This window comes from Leuresthes tenuis, unplaced genomic scaffold (assembly GCF_036924035.1).
Source record: "Leuresthes tenuis unplaced genomic scaffold, fLeuTen1.0.hap1 SCAF_5, whole genome shotgun sequence".
NCBI lineage: Eukaryota > Metazoa > Chordata > Actinopteri > Atheriniformes > Atherinopsidae > Leuresthes > Leuresthes tenuis.
In genome coordinates, this window is record NW_027325359.1 from 26,328,980 (window position 1) to 26,351,250 (window position 22,271).

At 39.3% G+C, this 22,271-nt stretch overlaps 1 protein-coding gene across 5 annotated transcripts; it reads left to right on the forward strand.

The window, feature by feature from the left end:
* Positions 1 to 132: 132 nt before the first annotated feature.
* immp2l (inner mitochondrial membrane peptidase subunit 2) lies at positions 133 to 22,271 on the forward strand. Of its 5 annotated transcripts, XM_072386498.1 has the most exons (7): positions 133 to 188; positions 3,704 to 3,850; positions 4,969 to 5,072; positions 11,006 to 11,071; positions 18,058 to 18,160; positions 21,232 to 21,377; positions 22,007 to 22,271. In XM_072386498.1, exons 2-6 carry the CDS (start codon positions 3,716 to 3,718, stop codon positions 21,355 to 21,357), a joined length of 534 nt encoding a protein of 177 aa, XP_072242599.1. In that variant the 5' UTR covers positions 133 to 188; positions 3,704 to 3,715; the 3' UTR covers positions 21,358 to 21,377; positions 22,007 to 22,271. The 5 variants fall into 5 exon arrangements, with proteins under 5 accessions (XP_072242599.1, XP_072242598.1, XP_072242601.1 ...); XM_072386497.1 differs by having other exon boundaries at positions 21,232 to 22,271; XM_072386501.1 differs by having other exon boundaries at positions 142 to 188; positions 3,704 to 3,760; positions 21,232 to 22,271.

The window sequence follows — 22,271 nt, forward strand, 5'->3', positions numbered from 1 at the left end:
TTCACTTACTTCCTGTTACAAATTAACTTACTTTGACTTAATATGAATTATTTTAATAATCATAAAGTTTGCTTCCTATAGTACCTGTGAAATAATCCACAGAAACACTGTACGGTTATGTCCAGGCTTTAGGACCCGGGCGGTGACATGCATTGTCGGGCAACAAGAAGACGGAACTCACGTTGCTGGTAGGTGTGTTAGCTTCAATAACTTAAGCGCTTGTTTCAGATGCGCAAATGTTCCCAAAATGGTGGTAGGTAGAGTTTCAATCTGCTACCGGCATGCTTCACTGACCGTCAGTTATCAACATCTTTCTGTGAAAACGACGCTGTTTTTCAAAAGTCAGCTAACGGGTTAGCCACAGTGGCTAACTGTTAGCACCCTAACTCGGGTCAGCACTTCTCTGACAGCGAAGGTTAAGAGAGGAAAAGCGACACGCGGAGGTGAAGGGCAGGAAAAGTTACATGCGGAGGTTAAAGAGATGAAAGGTAACATGGGGAGGAAAATGGGACGTAAAGTGACATGCGGAGGGGAAGGGGAAGAAAAGTTACATGCGGAGGTTAAGGAGATTAAAGGTGACATGGGGATGAAAATGGGAGGTTAAGTGGCTACAATAGATGCTGGTCATAGCACTGGAGAGTACTACTGAATTAATGAGACTGAGACGTTTTGTGGTCAGTGTTGAGGAGAATTTAATCCTTAACGTTGCCAGTTTGACACTTTCTGATTCAAAAAGTGTCAAAGGTACTTCTTTTAAACTCATTCACCGCTTCCCTGAAACATTGTAGAGCTGAAGGAAGATAAGTGTGTGAAGAACACTAACAGACCTAAGTGCTTTGTATAGCTATGATTTAGAAGAGCAGTTTTTAAAAAAAAATCCAAATCACTTCTGTTTCCTTTAACATAACTTGTTCATTAAGTGTAGGATTTGTATTATTATTACTTTAAGTATTATTAAAAAATCAAGGCTAAACAGCTGTTTGTGTTTAAATGTTGAGGACTTCTCTGTGGGTTTAGAAAGGCAAGTTTAGGTAATTAGCAAAGGAATGTGGGAGCCTTTACTATGAATTACTATCACAGTATGCCTGTGATAGTGTCTCACAGATTTGAACTTTAGAGCAGCATGTGGCCGAGATGAAAGGATAACTCAACTTAATTTAACTGTTGCTGTGGATCATACTTTATATTTTTGTTCTTCACCGACGGCAAGATTCCTGCTATTTTCAAAGTAGGACTAGGGGAATTTAGGATATGGCTGCCGCTGGCCCGTATATGTGTACTGAGCAAAGGTTTGGACATGATTTCCTGTGTCTGATATGTGAAACCTTGATATTTACAGCCTTTTTGGCATTTTTTTCAGGCTTTGCTTGATTCAGTAAAGGCCGGTTTGTGCTCGGTTGTAATTGTGGATGTTATCAACAGCAGGCATGAATTCTTATTCTAGTGAATTCTTATTCTAGTGTCTGTGTAGAGGACCACATTCCGTTAGGTAGACAAAAAAAGTACTATGTGTTCTCAACATATTTCTGAGTACATGGTTCTACACAGATACTCTTATGCACAGTTCTCTGAAGTGCTGCTACCCTTACAAAAACATGATATAAACTGGTACTTAAACAGCATCATCAGTTTTTTATCAGTTTTTATTTTTGCTGTAAGATAAATTAAATATGTGCAATTACAGAATGGAATTAAAATTACCTTATTTGCTCATGTGGACTGCTTACTGTATTTAATTTCCATCCTTGACCAGGAACTAAACAGCATTGTGTTTGTGAGTGCAGACACTGACGTGCTTTTGTGTGGGGGTTTCTCATGCTGGCAGTTTTTCACTAGAAAACAATGTCAGAGGCAGCTTGCTGCTGTAGTACATGGCCTTGGAGCTATTGGAATGGATTTGATCTACCATCATCATCATCATCATCTACAGGCTGTATACATTGCTGTGTTGTTCTCAACTCCCTCATCGTGACAAAATAGCCATTGAATTTCACAGTAGTTATGTTGCAAGACATAAGTGATAAAAGCCACAACCTTTTGAAATGTGAAACATGAACAGACTTTGAGGTGCACCTATTGATTTGATTTGATGGTAAGCTGCTGTGTGACCAGTGCAACAGAAGCTGAGGGTGGAGCAACAAACCTCAATGGACTTAATTTCCCTATTTTACCCCAGACTTTAGATCTTGGTGAAAATGCAAAAGACCCAGGACTATATTTTAGCTCTTCTTTAAAAAGCTCCAAGCCATTTAAGTTCTTGGTGTTGTTTGAGATTTGCCTAGCTGCACTTCGATGAGAGAAGCTTTTTCCAGAAACTAGGGGTCTTTTTCAGGGTGTTTTCTTTGAAGGCCTCCGCTGCTTTAACCAGGGGCTAATCAAAGTTCCTGGGGAGAAACTGAAAAAAGCTGAAAATGGCTTCTTTGTAGTGTATGATAACTGAACAATGTTATTTTCACAACATTTTTGCAATGTGGTGGTATTGTAAATATATTTGATGGCTATGCTTTTAGCAGTGCTACAGGATTTTCTCTTTTTATAAAATTACTGCACAATTTTAAAGCAAAATGATCATCTGTCTGATCATTTCAAGAGAAATTGTGCTATTCTAGCTTACTCTTTGCCATTGCTCCCAAATGTAAATATAAAGTTTAAATTTCAATGTGTTATCTTCATATTAACATGCAGTATGTTGTCAGGGACTGTTGTGTCTTATAATGTGACCTACAGCCATGTTGAATAGAAGCATGGGGTAAACATTGAGATGATATAGTGTGTTTTTGATAATGTTTCATTTGAAGTCTGGTGATGTTGGGTGAATAGCTGTTGCATGCCTCCAGAGTGAGGATGGTGAACGTGATGATGGGGCTATTTGCTGTTAGTACAAGACCTTGGTGCATGGCTGCTGCTGTTGCTACCAGCTGGTCAGTCATTTTGTGCTTGTCTGGGCTTCCTGGAGCATGCCATGGATTAAAAACTCTCCTTGTGGAGAACAGGCTCAGTGGAATTTCCTTCAGTGTCCAACTGCCAAACATTCGATGAAAACTAGCTGGAGAACAGCTTCTTATTTCATGCCAGAGTTCACACATGTTGCCGTAAGTCATGTGTTAAACTCGTATGCCTTTGTATTAGGCAAAGCTGTCATTTATGTAGGAACCAAGATCAGTTACAAAATTATGAGGATGTGACTTGAGCAGCAGATATGAATAAGCAACATTTTGACATTTTTTCTTGTCATGTGATAATGTGTCATCTTGGTACATTTTCTTATAAAAAGGAGATTTTAGGGATTTGGGTTTTTGGACAAAAAGAAATATTCAACTAATTAGCTTGGTCATAAGGAGATTATAGAGGTCACCTCATTGCTTCTGACATTTTATTGTTGAAGTAATTATTCAATTGACAAAACGGTCCAAATGGCCAGTATCACACAAACAACCACAACTTGAATTTGAGGCCAATACAGACTATAATGCTACTGATGGCCATTAGCTAGTGTTATTTTTTGCTAATAACACATATTTACCCATTTTGCACTGATCTATATATCTTGTGATTTTCTTGTACTCCTGTTGCTGTATTGTACTGCTCTTCCTGCAGAGATCAATAAAGTTTAATGTGACACGGTATATTCTGTGTGCTGTTTATTTTCTTGCATTTTATCATGTCTATGATTTAATTGGTTTCCCGTGTTTGTTCTTTCCAGCCCAGTTTTTCTATGGCTCAGCAGATGTCGGCGGGACGACGCTGCCTGCGAGCGTTTGTAAGTGGATTCTTTGTTGCAGTTCCTGTCACAGTTACTGTCCTTGATCGACTGGCTTATGTCGCGAGAGTGGAAGGAGCGTCTATGCAGGTAAAACACAGCAACAGATCCACCATCCAAAAAGAAGAACTCATACTGTGTATCCTCAGAGAAAAGTCAGAGGTCAGCAGGAGAAGAGAATTTCTAGAAAAATGTCATTTTATCATTGGATGCAACCTACTACTTGCTTTTATGCATGAGAACCTCATTGTCCAATTAATTCAACAAACCATTTGGTTGCCATTTGTCCTTTAACATAGACTTGTGCCCTGTGGCTATTTTGGCACCTAACACAGATTTTCTTTTTGCTTATATTCTAGTATATTGACTTCAGTAAAATTGTAGTTTTTTTTTTGTAGTCTTCTGGTGACCATGGTGTAGTTCTCCTCTATAATTACAATCAATAGCAAAGGCTCAACCTTCATTGTCTCTCTTCTTTGTACAGCAGTAGTGTATAACAGATAAATGAATTTCAGGCCATTGTTTTAGAATAGTAGTTTGTTTTGGGCTTTTAATGCCTTTATTGATAGGACTGTGGAGAGAGACGAAGAAGAGAGGATGGGAATGACACACAGCAAAGGCCGTCTGGTTCAAGATGCAGCGAGGACTATAGTCTCTATATATGGGGCGCCTGCTTAACCCACAGAAGAGTAGCTTTTTGATCAGAAACCCACACCGTCTGTCCTTCCTGCCTGTCTAGCTTTGGCATTGGTCTTAGGACAGCTTGCTGGTGCTTCAACTGAGCAGCATTTCATACAGAGAATGATTTTCCCATTTGTTTACTAAAATCCTCTCCTTTGGAAAGATTTACCTTGAGAACTGATACTAAATTATTGAATAACATTGTTATTTTAATATCTGCTTGTTCTCATTGTACCCTGCCTTTATAATACAGACATATCAATTTACATATGGATAGATGTTCCAACCTTGTTAGCCAGATTAAGTTGCCTTTTTTTGTAGTCACAGGTTTCTCTAATACAAAATTAACTTTTTTCAAACCACAGACAGATATCTGTGAAATGACATTCATTTCAGCGAAAGATTTTACAGTGAAGATTATTAATGTAGTCTCTTTGAAAAAAGTTGTCAAAGATATTCCTGTTTTTAAATTTAAATGTTTATTGCCCTAGACCCATACATTTAGACCCATTTATTTTAATGTACAGCCATTCCTTAACCCAGAGGGGGGATCAGACTGTGATGTTGTCCTGCTGAACCGGTGGAGTGTGAGGAACTACCACATCCAACGAGGTGACATTGTCTCCGTTGTGTGAGTAAATACTATGTAACACACAATGTATACATGAAATAATAGATGTTGGGAGGGTTTTAATGATTTTTCGTTAAATATAAAGCATGCTGATCTTGGCAAACAACTACCAAATGTTTACCAGACCTCACTGGCGATTCTGACTTATTTGGGACATTTCATCTACAACAAAAAAAAAAATCAAAACCGAATTAAACACAATCTTGTGATGTTCTGGAACCCTACCAGTTGTCTTAATTTTAATGGCACCTACACACCTGTAAAGTTTACTGACTACATCTTCAATGGGTTTGATGCAATCATATTGGAAAAAATCTTTGTTTTCTCATTTCATTTGGCATTCATGAAACGTTTTACCATGATGTAACTAACATGCTCCCAATATAATATCTACCTACCACCAATAAAGCCAATAAAGTAGCTTGAATTGTTTGACATTATTGCGTGTATGCATGTGTGTATATGTGTGTATGCCTCCCATAATTTTAACACTGCAGAAAAGAATGGAAAAACATGGAAAAGTATGCCATTGGCACTCTCATTTGAAAGATCACATAGTATGGTGGTTTAATACAAAGTGTGTGGGTCTATGATTTCTGGAAATACTTCAAACTCAATTTGAACTCATGGAAACTAGGGCTTCTAGTACAAGTGCAGCACGTCTTTGTTGGATGAAATGGTTTAAGCTGCTTTTAATTGTATTTTCAAGTTTTGAATCGTCTCACTGAGTCGAATAAACAAGACTATCTTTGAATATTAACGTGTGTGTGGACTGCAAGCTCTCTTACTCATCATTAAAGGTTTGGATTTATTGTGGGATGTATATTGTCTTGAAAAATGTAATAAAGTGAGTGAAAGCTTTGGGTCTGTCACTGCTGTACAAGCTAAGTGTATATTTATTGCTGCTTATGCTGCTTCAGCTTCTAATGGTTAGATTTTTCTGATGGTCTTGTGACCACGATCCCTTGGCTTACTAGGGCACGTAATCGATTCTCCAAATGGCTGTTGGTGTGATTTCTCTTGAGGGAAGTGACTGGAAACTTTGCTTCTCCACTCACCTGTAGAGGTGGATGTGAATTTCCACTCTTGTTCCCTTATTGGTGGACTCCTTTTCTCCCTTTGAGTTTTTGCCAAAGATTCAAATCAGCAGAATGCAACAAGATGGAAAGCATTACTGTAGAATTTTCATTAGTTGCACAGTTCAGTTAAGTAGTTCGTTTTAAATTGAACCCTAACCCTTTTTAAAAAAAAAATTTTTAGTGCAACTTGCAGAAATAGATTGAGTATGATAACAATTTCCAGAGCTCTTTTTTTTATGATTGATGACAGTTAACTCCTTTGTGATGTCTTTTTTCAAAACTTATTGTATTTTACTCTAAAATAGACATGTCTGTGCATATCCATGGCACAATAATTTCTGTGTGAGATCATCAGGATAACAATTTAAGTTTTGGTAATGTAAACTTTACCCCATGAATTTGCAATTGTCATTTGTATATAATTTATTATATTTAACAATTTATTATCATTATTGGATAAGTTGTTGAACCAGACAAACATGTCTCATTTGCCACAGCAGTGGTCTATTCTCTAGAAATATGTGGTGCTGGACAGTTCTATCCAAGAATATAAGTTTGATTTATTCGTTATTCTGTTACATTAACAATTAGAGCCAGTGGTTAAATGGCAGATTTATATTTTCACTTGCTAACATTGTCTGTCTGTCTTTATCTTTCAGACATTGAGTCAGTGGGTTTAGATGATGAGATTAACTCGATTATAGCTATAGTTGGGTTATGCTCCTTATCTGAGGGTAATTATCCTTGGATATATGGCGGTGAATGAATCGAATCACTGGCACAAAGCATGCAATACCCCAGTACGATAGGTGGCGCTGTACCCATTTCAACTATCGCTAATAGAGCCACTTCCTGTTGACGTCTTCACCACCAACAACAACAAACTCAGGCATTCGAGAAAGATGGCGAACGAAGAGAAAGATGAAGCTACGTTTCTCTACATTTGTAATGAGCATGGTTATGGTACAAACGCGATGCACAACGGCTCCATCGTGTCGTTTATTTCTTTCCGACGGCAGCGACAACAACAGTAATATCGTCTCCTTCGACTTCCGGATGACAGTTGCGGGAAAAAATCTTGAGCATGCGCAAGAACGCTCAATCCAGTCCACCAAGTGCTTCTGCCGTCTACATGCACGTTTAGTGCACGTTTGGATCGAGTTATCTCAGGGTCTTAATTCAATTGCGAGTAACCCGATCTGTTCTGTGTTTTTGTCAGATTAAGGTGTCTACATGAACTGAGTAACTCAATCTTATTGCAATTTAACCATTAATCCGATCCGATGGCACTCACGTAACCCCACTGAATAAAAATCGTCTGAGATAATTCAAACTATTTTTCAGACAGACTTACTTTCCTTACAGCTCCTGGAGCAGCGTTCTGGACATGGGTAAAAGTCCACTGCAAATCTGAAAATTCTGTAATACTTCATGTGGAGAGCAGTATTAAAATGTGTGGGTTTTTTTGCATTTTTTATTTCTCTTTACTCATCCAGTTAGACATGATACTGCTACATCTTTAATGTGAGGTGCAGTAGAAAAGACACGGACATTAAAGCATGTCTAAGACTCTTACATTATATTAAGCTGGAAATGCTTTGCACCCATATAGCACCTGTGTACCTTGGGTAGGTTCAACTAAGTGTTTTGCAATATTTTTTTGAATTACCCATTCAATTAAATTTTATTTATATAGCACCAAATTACAACAAATGTAATCTCAAGGCACTTCAAAGATGCAGTCCAATTCAAGCCTTATTAATCCAATTCTTTGTAATCCAGTCAAATTCAATTGATTAAATTCCAAATTAGTTCAATTCATACAAAACTGATTTTAAAAAAAGTAGCCTAGCTAAAGAAACGAACAGACAACACCAAAACTTCTCTTTAGTCCAATCCCCTGTCCTGAGCCTCCCTTTTAACAGGAAGAAACCTCTTGCAGAACCAGACTCAGGAAGGGCGGCCATCTGCCTCGACCAGCTGGGGGGTTAAGAGAACAGGAAAGAGGGGACAACGAGCACCATAACACCAGGCATGGGATACCTGCTGAGAAAGAGAAACACAACTGTCAGAAAAATTCTCTCAAAATTAGGGGTCAGAGTCGCTAGATAAAATTAACATAAAACATTTATTTCTTGCAAGAAAAAGACAAGTCCGCACAACCTGTCAGGAAGCTGGCTCACAGTTGTCTGACTCACAAAATGGTACTATTGCTATTGATATTATTTATGTTTGCTGGCCATGCAATGTTATGAGGAAAGGACATTGCTAGCCGTTCAATGTTATGGGAAAATGAGTTCAGACAGTCAAAAACAATTTTGTCTCCCCCATCACATAAATCTTTATTCTTGCATCTTTTCACTATATAACTATATAAATTTTCTAACATTTCCCTCCTGTTTATACTATGAAGAAAAAAAAAGGACTAAACACTGTAAAAATTCTTCATCTTGTACAAATAATATTGCATCATTTTAAATTTTTAACATTAAAATCTTCCACTGTTCGCAGTGCATAGCAGCGAAAAACCCATTTGTTGTATTTACGGGAAAATTCTCCTATGGCACCATCTCCACCTGGCGACCGACCACTTAATCACTCGCTCACTATAAAAGGTTGCACTCTGAACAGTTGATTTCGATGAATGGCGATGAACATATGTGATTAATAAACATAAAATGAATACATAAACATTAAATATATATTAAATGGAAAAAATGAATAAAATGAAAAATAAGAATAATGAATGATAAATAAAAAATAAGAATAAATTAAATCAATAATAATGGATTAATAAATGAATAAGTGAAAAATTAGAATTAATGAAATAAATGAATAATACAATATAAGAATAACTTTAAATTTAGAATAGTGCAGCTCATCCAGTCCAGTGTCGTCCTTGGTTTTGCAGTCGTCTGCTTCTGGTCGAGCATTAGTCCGGCTGGGTCTGGAACTGCTAAGCTATCTCGAAAGGAGAGGTTACTAGCACTTCACTTCCAGGAAGAGATCTTTACTACCTCTTTTCCCTGTTTCCCTGGACATGTTTTTTTTTGTTTTGTTTTGTTTTCCCATATTCTTCACTTAACCCTGCACATCGTCTACATCATTACATCCTGATTTTAACAATATTACGAAGGTGAAAGAAGGCAATCCTAGAAACCAGTTTTATATGTGCATCAAATGTTAAATTCTGATAAAAAATAACTCTAAAGCTCCTCACTGTAGAACTAGAAGCAGAGGAAATACCATCTAGAGTAACTATATATGTAACAAGACAATTTCTCCCTGAAGCGCTCAGGTCCAAAGAGAACAACTTCAGTTTTGTCTGAATTTAGAATCAAAAAGTTCTGAGTCATCCAGGTCTTTGTCTTTATGTCTTTAAGACATGGTTGTAGTCTGACCAGCCTATTGGTTTCATCTGGTTTCATAGATAAGTACAGCTGAGTATCATCAGCATAGCAATGGATATTTATGCCATGCTCTCTAATAATGTTACCTAATGGAAGCATGTATAAAGTAAAAAGATTGGGTCCAAGCACAGAACCCTGAGGAACTCCATGATTTACTCTGGTGTGTGAGGAAGATTCTTCATTTACAAGAAAAAACTGGAATCAGATGAATATGACTTAAACCAGCCTAATGCAGTTCCTTTAATCCTAATAACATGTTCAAGTCTCTGTAACAGAATGCTGTGATCGATCGTGTCAAATGCAGCACTGAGATCCAACAGGACAAGCACAGACACAAGTCCGCTATCAGAGGCTAAGAGGAGATCATTGGTAACTTTCACCAGTGCTGTTTCTGCGCTATGATGCACACTGAATCTTGACTGAAACTCTTCAAACAGATTATTTCTGTGTAAATGATCACAAAGTTGAGCTGCAACTATTTTTTCAAGAACTTTCAACGGAAAAGGGAGATTGGATGTAGGTTGATTAGCCAACACTTCAGAATCAAGAGAAGTTTTTTTCAGTAAAGGTTTAATTACAACAACCTTAAAAGTCTGAGGTACATATCCTGTCAACAGATGTTGGGATTGGGTCTAAAATAGGTTAGCTCGGAGAGATCAACTGGACAGAAACAGTCTAAATACAAATCAGGTTCTAAAGATACTTCTAAAGCTGCTGTACTTGATTATACATCAGTGATAATAGTGGGAAGGATTCCTCCTCCTCTGCCTGTGGTTTGAGGAATGTGAACATTTAAATAGTCAGAGGGAGTTGATTCATTGATGCTAACATGATCCTCCTGCTGCAGCCAGGTTTCTGTAAGACAAAATATATCAATATGATGATAACTAATCAATCACATACCCATTTATACAGCACCTCTTATTCTTTATATGCAGCACTTCTTCTCTGTTATACTCGAACTCATACTGTCAAGAGCCCATTTGGACTTCAGTTTCTAACCCAAAAACATGTCAACATGACAAGTGGAAGAGGATTGAGCCAAATGTTAGACAATTTTAATTGGTGACTATTGAGATGATTAGTTATTGCTCTAATGATATAAACACTTCATGGTCTTTATCTGTCCTCAATTTACTCAAAAATGTCCCATTGGAGGTCAGGTGACTGTGAATTTAAGTCAACAACTGCAATATCTCTTTCTATGTTGTAAATGCATTCATATTTTTCCTTTACCAAGATCTGTTCAGGTTTTCTGTACAACACCATAAAGAAATAGCGCAATAGAGAAACTAGCCCTTGTGTGTCATACGTACAGAGAAAACTTGTGTTTTTAAGCTGTGTTTTTATCTTATCCAAGTGCAGGTTCTGTGCAGACTCTGTTTGGGATTAATGCTGACTGCCTTTTCTGTGTTTCTGTGTCTTATATACAAATTTTCTTCAGGTCCCCCAGAAATCCTAAGCAGAAAATCATCAAGCGTGTCATTGGCTTGGAGGGAGACTTCATCCGGTAGGAAGTAGCCCTCATTCTCCTTTCATTGGCAAATCCCTAGTTATTCATCTAAACCACCCTACTCGTGTACAAATTAATAAGCAAATAATAAATTTCCTTCAGGTTTGTGAGTTTTACCAGCTGTAGCTCAGGAGGAAGAGCAGTCGCCCACCAATTGGAAGGCCGGTGGTTCGACTCTGGCTTCCCTGGGCTACATGTCGAAGCGTCCTTGGGCAAGACACTGAACCCCACGTTGCCTCCCAGTGTATCATTGGGGTATGAATGTGTGTATGAGTGATTAGAAAAGCACGTAGTAAGACGTGCTGTATGAGTGTGTGTGAGTGGGGTGAATGCGGCATGTAGTGAAGCGCTTTGAGTGGTCAGTTAGACTAGAAAAGCGCTATACAAGTACAAGTCCATTTACCATTTACCAGGAAAAAAACATGTGCAAACATATCAAGTCAGAGTCTATTTCAGCTGATTTCAAATTGTTTTTTTAATTGGCATCACTATGTGGTATTAAACAAACACTAACCACCCATAGTTACAGGATCACCAGTTTTTGGTGATTGCCATCTTCTTAGAACAGAAAGTGCACTCTCTTTCAATTCTGAGGTAATACATATCTTGACATCATCTTGTCTTTACTGAGTCTTAATATCATTAACTACACCCTCAGATAAACAACAAACATGACATTTCACACTGTAGCAATGTTTATTTTACAAAAACTCAGCCAAAATGCAGCAATGTGTGGAAAAACTAAGACTGACCTCACTACTTCCATGAGAATATAGAAGACAAAGGGGCAGTCAGACACTGCAAATGCAGTGAATGCACTTTATGAACTGATCATCAAGTGAACTGATCATCAGCAAGTTTGAGCATCTCTATAGAAGCTAACAGGTTGAGTCTGAGAAAGCTAAAACATTTGACTACATTAATCTAATTTTATTCTCAAGTGAAAAAGATTGGGTAGTTGTCAATCTCCTCTCTCTCCAGACCTCAGTTTGCATGATAATTAAAAAGTATGGCTTTTTTGGAAGAGTGGCCATGAGAAAGCCACTTCTATCTGGCATAGCTTTACAAGTTGCATCTGAATAATAACAAGACTTCTGAAACAATGTCCTTTGACTGACAGAACTCAGAAACACTCATACAAACTGTGAAGTTGACAGTGGAATAATTTGGCCTTATTTTACAGCTCCTGCAGTCATTAAGTTTGCTATGAAGTCCACTGTATACCAAACTATTCTAGAGTCAAAAGTAAAACCGTCTGTCTGACAGCTTAAGCTTTGCCCAACTTGGTGTCATGCCACAAGACACTAAAATTAATGTCTGCACACTTCAATGAACTGAAGCAAGAAGTGGAAGTGGTAGTCAGCTGTTATACCATGTTCTCTTGAGAACAAACAATCAAGAGTTTAGATAATGAGACACAGCAGGAGAGCAGAGGAGGCTGCATAATTTGCTCTTATGTAAAAACTTTTCAAGACTGGACTGACTATAAGTTCTGTTTCTCCATTAGCATATCTTATTTTTTCATTCTTACTTTACGAGCAGAAGAAAATGAAACGCTGGCACAGACTCTTGAAACACTCAGCTTTTGATTGACTTTGTTCACATTTCCAGACACAGGTACTGTTTGTGATGCTTCTAAACACAAAGCAGCAATTTTAACATTTGTTTGTTCATTTATCTGAAACTCCTGGAACAATTTATCTTAATTGGGGCCCTAGCAGCAAAGCTGCAAAGGCACCTATTGTTTTAGTAGCTTTTCTGATTATTATTGATATACTTTCTATGGCAGCCCCTAGAACACAATGGGGAAAAGCTTTGAAACTTGGCACACGTATTCAGGACAGTCCCATGGTCAACGTCAAGAATTATCATCCCCGAACAGTGAACTCTCTAGCGCCACCAACACGTCAAAGTTTGAGGTGCATTCAGCTATATAACTTTGGACTCGGTGGTCCAATTGCATTTTCCACCATTTTGAATTTTATCAAAAACCTTTAAAAAAGCATTTCAGGTCACACAGATTGTCCGATTTCCACGGGACTTTGACACATAGAATCTTCAGACCAAGCCGCACAAAATTTATCATGTGGATTTTTTAATTTCGCTTTCGTTTGCCCTTAGCAGCGAATCAAACTCGGCGGCGGTGACGCCAAACTGGAAGTGAGGCCATATCTCTGTGATGCATTGATGTATCCATGCCAAACTTGGTTTATGGACTTGTGACACCTTCCTGAGCAGCCATAGGCTTGCCTGCTAACAAACTAAATTTATCTGACTTACATTTATCTCTTTCATATAATTAATGCATAGATCTATGCTTTAATTAATGTAATATGCAGCCTGCCTGACTACATGCAGTAAGTAGCCCAGGGCGAGAGCAGGCAGTTCTTGAGGCGGCTCAGAGGAAACAAGTGGATGTGGGTTCCCCGGAACTGACCCACTTTCCACAAAAGCGGCATAGCGTGACACACCTGTAGCCTGATGTGATAAAATGTAAGGCGTTATCAGCCTTATAAAACCTTGTGTTTTGGGCACCACCTTCAATCAAAGGAAAAGACAGAATCATATGATTCTGGTATGTTAAAATTAATAATGAATTAATTCCAGTCTCATATAATCGCTGCTCGTGAATTCTCGTTTGGTTGGACTGACAAATACGTAAAGAAAACATACAACACGACCGGTTAATTATGTATGTATATATGAACCATTTAGTTAAATGATATGACCAATAACATGACCTTAAGACAACAGTAGAAATGCCTTGAATATGGATGATGATATGAACAATTAACACATCCATGTGTCTGCAATTACACGAGTGGATATAAAAGCACGCTCAAAGTGGTGCACAAAGTGGTGACTCATCAGCCGTTTTTGAGGGCAATCCTCCTAGAACTGTGCGCAGAGCTGCGGCCGACGCTGGAGCGCAACATATTGAGGGGCCATGCGCTGCTTGTGCCACAGGTGACGTGCACACTGGGGTTTAAGCAACCAGGGTATTCCAGAGGGAGCTGGCCAACCGATTGGGACTGTGCCAGTCGACCCTGAGCCGAGCCGTGCCAGCCGAGTGGGACGGAATTATCTGCATCTCAGCAGGTATATCAAATTCCTACAATGCAATTCAACAGGCCAACATTGAAGCGCAATTTGAAGCAAGAGCCGGTTTTTCTAATGTAATCGGAGCTATCGACTGTACACACAGTGCTATAAAAGCCCATCACATGATGAATTTATATATCAACAGGAAACATTTTCATTCCATCAATGTACAGATCGTATGTGATGCGCAAATGCTTTGTGGGGGTGGCCTGGTTCAACGCACGATTCATACATTCAGCAACAGAATTGTTGGGAACAGACTACAAGCTGGCACTGTGCGTGATGTGTGGCTTCTTGGTGAGTAACTTTATTCGTGTAATTGTCCTAATATTATTCCCCATGAAGTGCATTGAGCATGTGCGCCCCCAATTTCTATCCCGTCTTCACAGCATCATAGTTGGTGGTTAAAGTTAGTAACTTGCTGTTTTTTGCTGGTTAAACAACAGCTTAAGATCTAACAAGCCACTGATCGTCTCTGTGTGCAAATGTTAATAACCTCGTGCGTAAAGTGTGAAATGTCTTAATCAGCCTCACCTTTTCACCGGCGCACTTCTGTTCTAGGTTACTGTATGAACACGTTTGTTGTGAGTTACACAAATACAGGTATTTACCTTTAGGGTAATCAGAGTCACCCACACGCCCACCACCCCTGAGAGAGCAGTGTCACCCATAGTTGTGCCGACTCTCTGTTCAAACAGCCTCCCCCGCCTGTTTTGGCCACACTTCGGCGGTGGGCAGCCAGTCTCCGCTTCACATCCACCTTAATATCGGACCACTTCTTTTTCACCTCTGCTTGTGTGCACTTCTCAGACCCCACAGCATTAAAGGCCTCGCTCACGCTCTCCCACCCACTCCTCTTACATTTGCTGCTTATATCGTAGGATAGCGTGCCAAAGAGCACATTTTTGTGAGCCTCAACTTCAGAAAGTTGCACCCCCGTCTCGCTTTCCGTGGAGTTATTCTTTTTCCCATCTTACTCACTTTTTTCTTTATTTTCTAATCGTGCAAAGAGAAGAATCGCAGGTGCAGGGCTCATTTAAATATGATTTGCATATTTAAGTAGGGGCGTGGGCAGGGAGGAGTCGGGTACTCCGACATGTGCGCTCAATTCCATGTTGATTGGGATGTACAAACGAAATATGCTTGGATTCATGCGTGCGCACACATTGATACGTTCGGATATTTTTGTACATTGGATGGCATTTTGGTTTGAGCATAGGCCATGTTTCAGTAGGAAATCTACACAAGTCTTTGTACATGAGGCCCCAGTTAATTTTGGGTTTAACTATTCAGTACTCCGGACCACGAGGGGGCAATGTGGCTCCCATGTGGCAGGGTAGTATTTTCCAAAATAATGATTTCTTCGTTATTCTTTCACGTATGATCGTGAAAAAGGTCTTTAAAATGCAGTTTGTGATTTCACTGAGACCTGAAAAAACTTGCACAAAGATATAAAGCACATTTAATACAGTATCAAGATTCAGCTGAAAGCGAATCTGGGTGAGGTCATTTTGAGAGTTCCATGCGCCGTCTGTCTCTGGTTTGGATCAGAGTCGGGGCAAATGTCACCTTGGTTCCCTTTGACCCAGATAAGGTCAGAAGTGTCCTGGCCTGGTTTTCTCCAAAAGAGGGTTCTTTGTTTGTTCAGCTTAGTTGGCACTAAGTCGTTAATGCATCCACCTAAGTTTATGGTGCAGGTCTGGGAAAGAGGGGCTAAGAAACTCCCCCAAAATGCTTTCATGGGGCAAAGATTGTTGTAAATTTCCCTTCCTTGGTGTAGAAATCCCCCATCTGGTATTTACACACTGACCATCCCCACAAAAGAATGTTGGAGTCAAGTCTTAGGTTTATATTAAATTCCACACTTGAGTACGCTACAGCAGCTAAGCCTTGAGCTGGACATACTGAGGGATGTGGGAAGGGGACGAGAAGTTAGCACCATCCAGGATGTTGTGTCCATCCTGCAAACCTTGCAGCCCAAACGCGATCCATGCTGTCAGAGGTGGAGAAGCTCATTAAGCTCTGTCTGGCCCTGCCCATATCTGTTGCAGCATCCAAGCGCTCTTTCTCAGCCTTACACAGGCTGTTTTCATGATGTTGGAGAGCCATTATGAACACTCACAGATGAAAGAGATGTCTCGACCCTGCTTAAAATTTTCATCAGATGCCGTGTTCATCCATTCCAGTTCTCTTATGACTGCATGCTATGATAAAATAACTTAAACTCAAATCCTTATTCATTGATAAGTGTGTGTGCCTCCCCTGCCCCTCCCAACAAAGGTGCAGGAAGTGCTTACATTGTAATTTGGTATGGTTTAACTGATTAATAGTCATAGATAACAAGATTTTGTTCCGTTGCTATTAAATGATTGATACGTTTCAATGGATTTTACTTTGACTTTAATTTGTTTAGTATTGTACACAATAAAGATTACAGTATCCTTCAATGAAATTTGACAATGAACTGACTACAAAATGACAGTCAGTGATTACATTTGCAGAAAGTACCTCTCTTAAAGCCCTAATTTGGTAATTTAGCCATAGATAACAGAGAGCTGAACTTCCGTGCTCCTATGGTATATATCTCATTTTTCTGATGTCCCTTTTAAGCCTGGCTTAATGAACACAATGAAACTGACAAAGGGAACAAAGTCCAAGTTATTTTCAATATTCAGACCTGAAAAGGATGGTCACATTGCAAAGGTGAAATTAAATAAAATAATTTCATTCAGTGTTCATTATATATGGTTGTTTCTGTTGGCAGGAATAACACACAGACAGATATGTGTAGCAGCGTAGCTGAAGAAGCTGAACAGGGGGACAGTGGTGTTCTTTATGTCCATTAACTGGTGCAGCATTCTTCTTTGAACACTCAACTCCAGAGACTCCAGAGCAGTCCCCAGCACAGAGCCAGCCTTCTTTATCAGTTTGTTCAGTTTCTTTTAGCTTCTGACTCTGATGCTGCTGCCCCAACAGGTGTCTGCAAAGCAAATTGCACTCTCTGCCATAGACTTGTAGAAGATGTGCAACATCTTGGTGCAGGCATTGAATGGCACTAAACCCCCTTAAGAAGTACAGCCTGTAATGTCCTTTCTTGTAGACAGCCTCAAATGTTGCATTTCCAGTCCAGTCTGTAGTCTAGGTGAACGACCAAGTATTCGTATTCCTCATTCACCTCCACCTCTTCTCTTAGGATGGAGACAGGGTTTGACTTATTCCTGTTCCTCTTGTAATCCACAATCATCTCTCCATTACTTTTATAATATGGAATGTTAGGAAACGAGTCTAGGATGAACTCTTTAAATTCAATTAAATTCAAATCAGTTTTATTTATTTAGTGCCAAATCACAAAAAAAAAGGAATCTCAAGGCACTTCAAAGTTACAGTCCAATTCAATGTAATACTATCATAATCCAATTAATTGAATTTCAAATTAGTCCAATTCACACAGAGCCAAATAAAAGATTAAAAGTTTTTTTTCATATAGCAATCATATGTATGCGCTCCATATACAGTGTGCAGTACATTTTTCTCAAAAATCACACACAGATGAACATATCAGGAGCAATGTGTGGTTCAATATCTTTCCCAAGGACTTTTTCATACATGGAGTCACTGGGGATCAAAGTTCTTGACGCTGGCCAGGTTTAGAACCAGCTAACTTGCATCCTGGTGTTTCTTCAACAACTTTAAAGTGTCAGCAGTATGGAAACCCAAATAGATGCACTGCAAGTCAGCTTTGCCAAATGGAACAAAATAACTGAAGATTTTTTTTCCCCTAATATATGCATAAAATCTGACTGAAAAATATGAATCCTGATTTTTATGAAAATCTTTTTTTTTTTCCCATAACACCTTCTTCCCTCTGTCCATCTGTACAGGACTCTAGGCTACAAGAATCGATATGTTCGAGTCCCTGACGGTCACTTCTGGATTGAAGGGGATCATCATGGTCACAGTCTGGACAGCAACAGCTTCGGACCGGTATGAACTGATCAAATTCTAGTTGCACAATATCCATAACCCCACAGCATAATCCACCCTCCACCAAACTTTACACTTGGCACAATGCAGTCAGACAAGTACCGTTCCCCTGACAACAGCCAAACCCAGACTCGTCCATCAGATTGCCAGATGAAGAAGCGTTATCCATCACTGCAGAGAACGCGTCTCCACCGCTTTAGAGTGCAGTAACAGCGTGCTTTACACCACTGTATCCGACGCTTTGCATTGCACTTGGGGATGTATGGCTTGGATGCAGCTGCTCGGCCATGGAAACCCATTCCATGAAGCTCTCTTCGCACTGTTCTTGAGCTAATCTGAAGGCCACGTGAAGTTTGGAAGTCTGTAGCGATTGACTCTGCAGAAAGTTGGCAACCTCTGCGCACTATGCGCCTCAACATCCGCTGACTCATTTTATGTAGCCGACTATTTTGTGGCTGAGTTGCTGTCATTCCCAATCGCTTCCACTTTGTTATAATTCCACTGACAGTTGACTGTGGAATGTTCAGGAGAAGAGCTGGACTTTATTCCACTCTGGAGTTGAAATGAAATGGAAAAATATTTTATTTATCCCAAAAGGAAATTATGTTGTCGCAGTAACAACCATTCTAAGCTTTCATTATGTACTCTTATTGCTGCTGGCAAGAATTACATCCTTTATCTCTCTGTGTTACATCGTAGCTGAAGAAGCCTCATACTGAACACACTTCATTGTTTCAACTGTGTTTTATCTAGAGGGTAGGCAGTGGTGTTCTTTATGTTCATTGTGCAGCATTCTTCTGTGTACCCTCAGCTCCAGGGGCTCCAGAGCAGTCCTCAAAACAGCTTTCTTTATCAGTTTGTTCAGTTTCTCTGAGTCTCTGGCTCTGATGCTGCTGTCCCAACAGATGGCTGCAAATTAGATTGCACTCTCCGCTACAGACTTACTTAAGAAGTATGTGATGTCCTTCTTGTAGACAGCATCAAAGATGCATTTCCACTCCAGGCTGCTGTCCAGGTCTCCCTGGTATCTGTATTCCTCAACCACCTAAACCTCTTCTCCTATGATGATGACAGTGTTTGGCTTACTCCTGGTCCTCCTAAAATCCACGATCATTTCTTTTGTTTTGTTTGTGTTCAAGATGAGGTGATTGTTCCCACACCATTCAGCAAAGGGATTAACCAGTTCCCTGTACTCAGCTTATTTTTTTTTAGTTTTCTAAATATTTCTGGAGATGACAAAACTCTAAATTGTACTTGAAGACTGAGGTTTACAGAGACAAGAGAAACACTGAGAGTACAGTCCCCTATAGTGCTTCCACCACACAGCATTTTAGTCTCTCTAACTGTTGTCTGTTTGTGAGGTATTCAGTAATCCGTGCAGTTGTGGAGGCACTGACATGTATTTTGTGCAGCTCCTTGCACTGTCCAGGGTGTACCCTGCCTCCTTCCCAATGACAGCTGGGATAGGCTCCAGTCCCCTCGCGACCCTGAGTTGGATTAAGCGTTTATAGAAAATGGATGGATGGATGGATGGATGACCCATACTTTGCTGTCTGCTTTGTCCAAAGGGACTGGGCTTACAGAAGCAGATGGATGATGGCATGTCCAACACCAACCCCAGGACGATAAGGAAACTGTTGTGAGTCCTTAAGAGGTTCTATTGCCTACTGAGAGGAGCCAATAGCAGTCTCTTCAGTATTTTCATGATGTGGGATGTTAGGGCAACTGTTTTTTAGATACTGAAGGCGGATGGATGAGATTTTTTCTCGGTACTGCAACAAGGCAGGATGTCTTCCACAGCACTGGAACTTTCTCTTGACTCAGGCTATCCTACCATCCAAGCTTTTCCACACAGGAGGGACCTTGGGGCTGATACCATTACACCTGCAGCCTTGTTCTGGTTCAGTCTCTCCAGCTGCTTCTTCACCTGATTGCTGAAAACAGACAGGCTGGAGGGGGAAACAGAGGATGTTTCAGTGTATCCCATTATAGCGAGAGGCATTGATGAGGAACTATGACTGAGGTGCAGTGTGACATTATGGAGGTGTGACAGGGAAGCTGTGGGTACAGGTAGGGTGTGAGGTCTGTGATGCTGGAGTTAAGTGAGTAGTATGGGTGTTGTTCCTGACTGAACCTGTTGAAAAATGTGTTCAACTCATTAGCTCTGTCAAGACCTCCATCTGTCTGATTCCCCCTTACCTTTAAAGGCTGTTGTTGTTTTTTACATTCCTGACCTTTACACCTTTCAAGCTGTTTTGCTGAAGCTTTTTCTGTACAAGTCGTTGGTCTGTTACATTCTTTTTCTGTTTGTGCCTGATAACTGAAGGCTCTGCCTCCCATTCTACTATTAGAATAGTAGTAATATATACACCACTACTAGTAAAACACAGGTGAACTCTCTCAGTAGATTATATAATCATACATTCAAAGTTAAGCACAACTTTCAGAGATTATCAAACCATTTTATATTTTTGACTGCACCACAGACATCACCACTGCACAGCCACCTGCAGACAGTAAAATCAGTTTCCTCTTCTTTGTTTTTTTTTTTTTTTTTGTCTAGCAGTTGTTGCTGTCAGTTTCAGAGTGTCCATGAGAGACATTACAATTGGTAAACATGCGTTTCTGTCGAGAAAAAATGAGCTGTTCCCATTATGTACCACATGAAGAACCCTTAGTGAAAATCAGTGTTTTTCAGCTGGTTGTTGTATACTTTAATTGCCGTGAGGCATTTGTGGGTTTTTTGACCTAAGTAAAAAGGGATTTAGTTTTTCACACACTGCTTCTGCATTTTGACTTAGTTTTTTAAAATAAATAATGACACAAGTAATATGTTGTCTTGTCTATGTTGTTCATCTCAGGTTGTAATTACCTGATTTTATGATCTGGCAAGAGAGTTTTTTCATTTTGTAATCATTATTAAGTCCTGACACATGAAACCTTAAAATTGAAAGAGCGTTTACTTTCTTTTTTATTACTGTATATTACCTTAAAGAATCTACATTTAGGAAATACAAGGACGTGATCTCATAACTCTCGATTCTTGACGCCCACCCTTCTCTTCCCCTTAGGTGTCTGTGGGGCTCCTCCATGGCCGGGCCTCTCACATCATCTGGCCACCGAATCGTTGGCAGCAAATAAAACCATCCCTCCCACGAAACAGAGGACCACTTGACACTGAGAAGGAAAACGAGTGAAGAAACACACAAAAGCTTTTGTAAGACATAGTAACATATTGTACCACCTTCTTTTTTCTAAATTTAAAATTCATGAGAGCAGACAGAATTATGTGAATCAGGTTGTTACATTTCTTTCACAGAAGTCTGTCTCTCTGTATGTCTGTCTATATGGATATTTTATTTTCTGTTCATTTCCCCTTCGTCCGGTGTCAGTTAGTGACTTGAAGAATTACTCTTATAAGCAGAACATGTGCTGGTTCGGACAAGCTACAATCATAACAGTTGAATTCCTGACCTAGAAGTTATTTTACCAGCAAAAATCTCAAAATGTGGCAATCTTCTAATTAGGAATTTATTTTCTAATGTTTGTGTATTTTATTTAGTTCTGTTTGTTGTATTTTGGAAAGTTAAAACAAATTATATTTATATTCTATTAACTGAACGATTAATTCAACAAAAAATTCATTGGCAGATTTATTATCAGTCAAAATCATTAATCCCTATCAAGGCCTCACATACTTGAATCGATCAGGCAACATTGAATACGGTGATTCTATGGATCTAAATTTTTCCTCATTTATTTTTTACGAATATGTGTTACTGTTTAGTTTATTTCTGGAACAGAATTCATGGGGTCTTGTTTACATTTCTTTTGCTTTATTTGCAGATCAAATCACTCAAGTGAAGCAGTTCAACATCTGTATGACATTTCTGTTTCTACTGTTACTGTGCCAACACACATGCATCTCCAAAAAGCCCCAGATTCTTTTTCTCTTACTCAGGAAATGTTGAACAATGTCACATTCATGAGGGAATCGCTGATATCATCAGTTCCTTACTGCACTGTCAAGTGAAAAGAAAATAACTAACTGTACACAGATTTATGAAATATCAGGTATTCTTCCAAATCCTTGTTCATGTCTCTTCTCTCA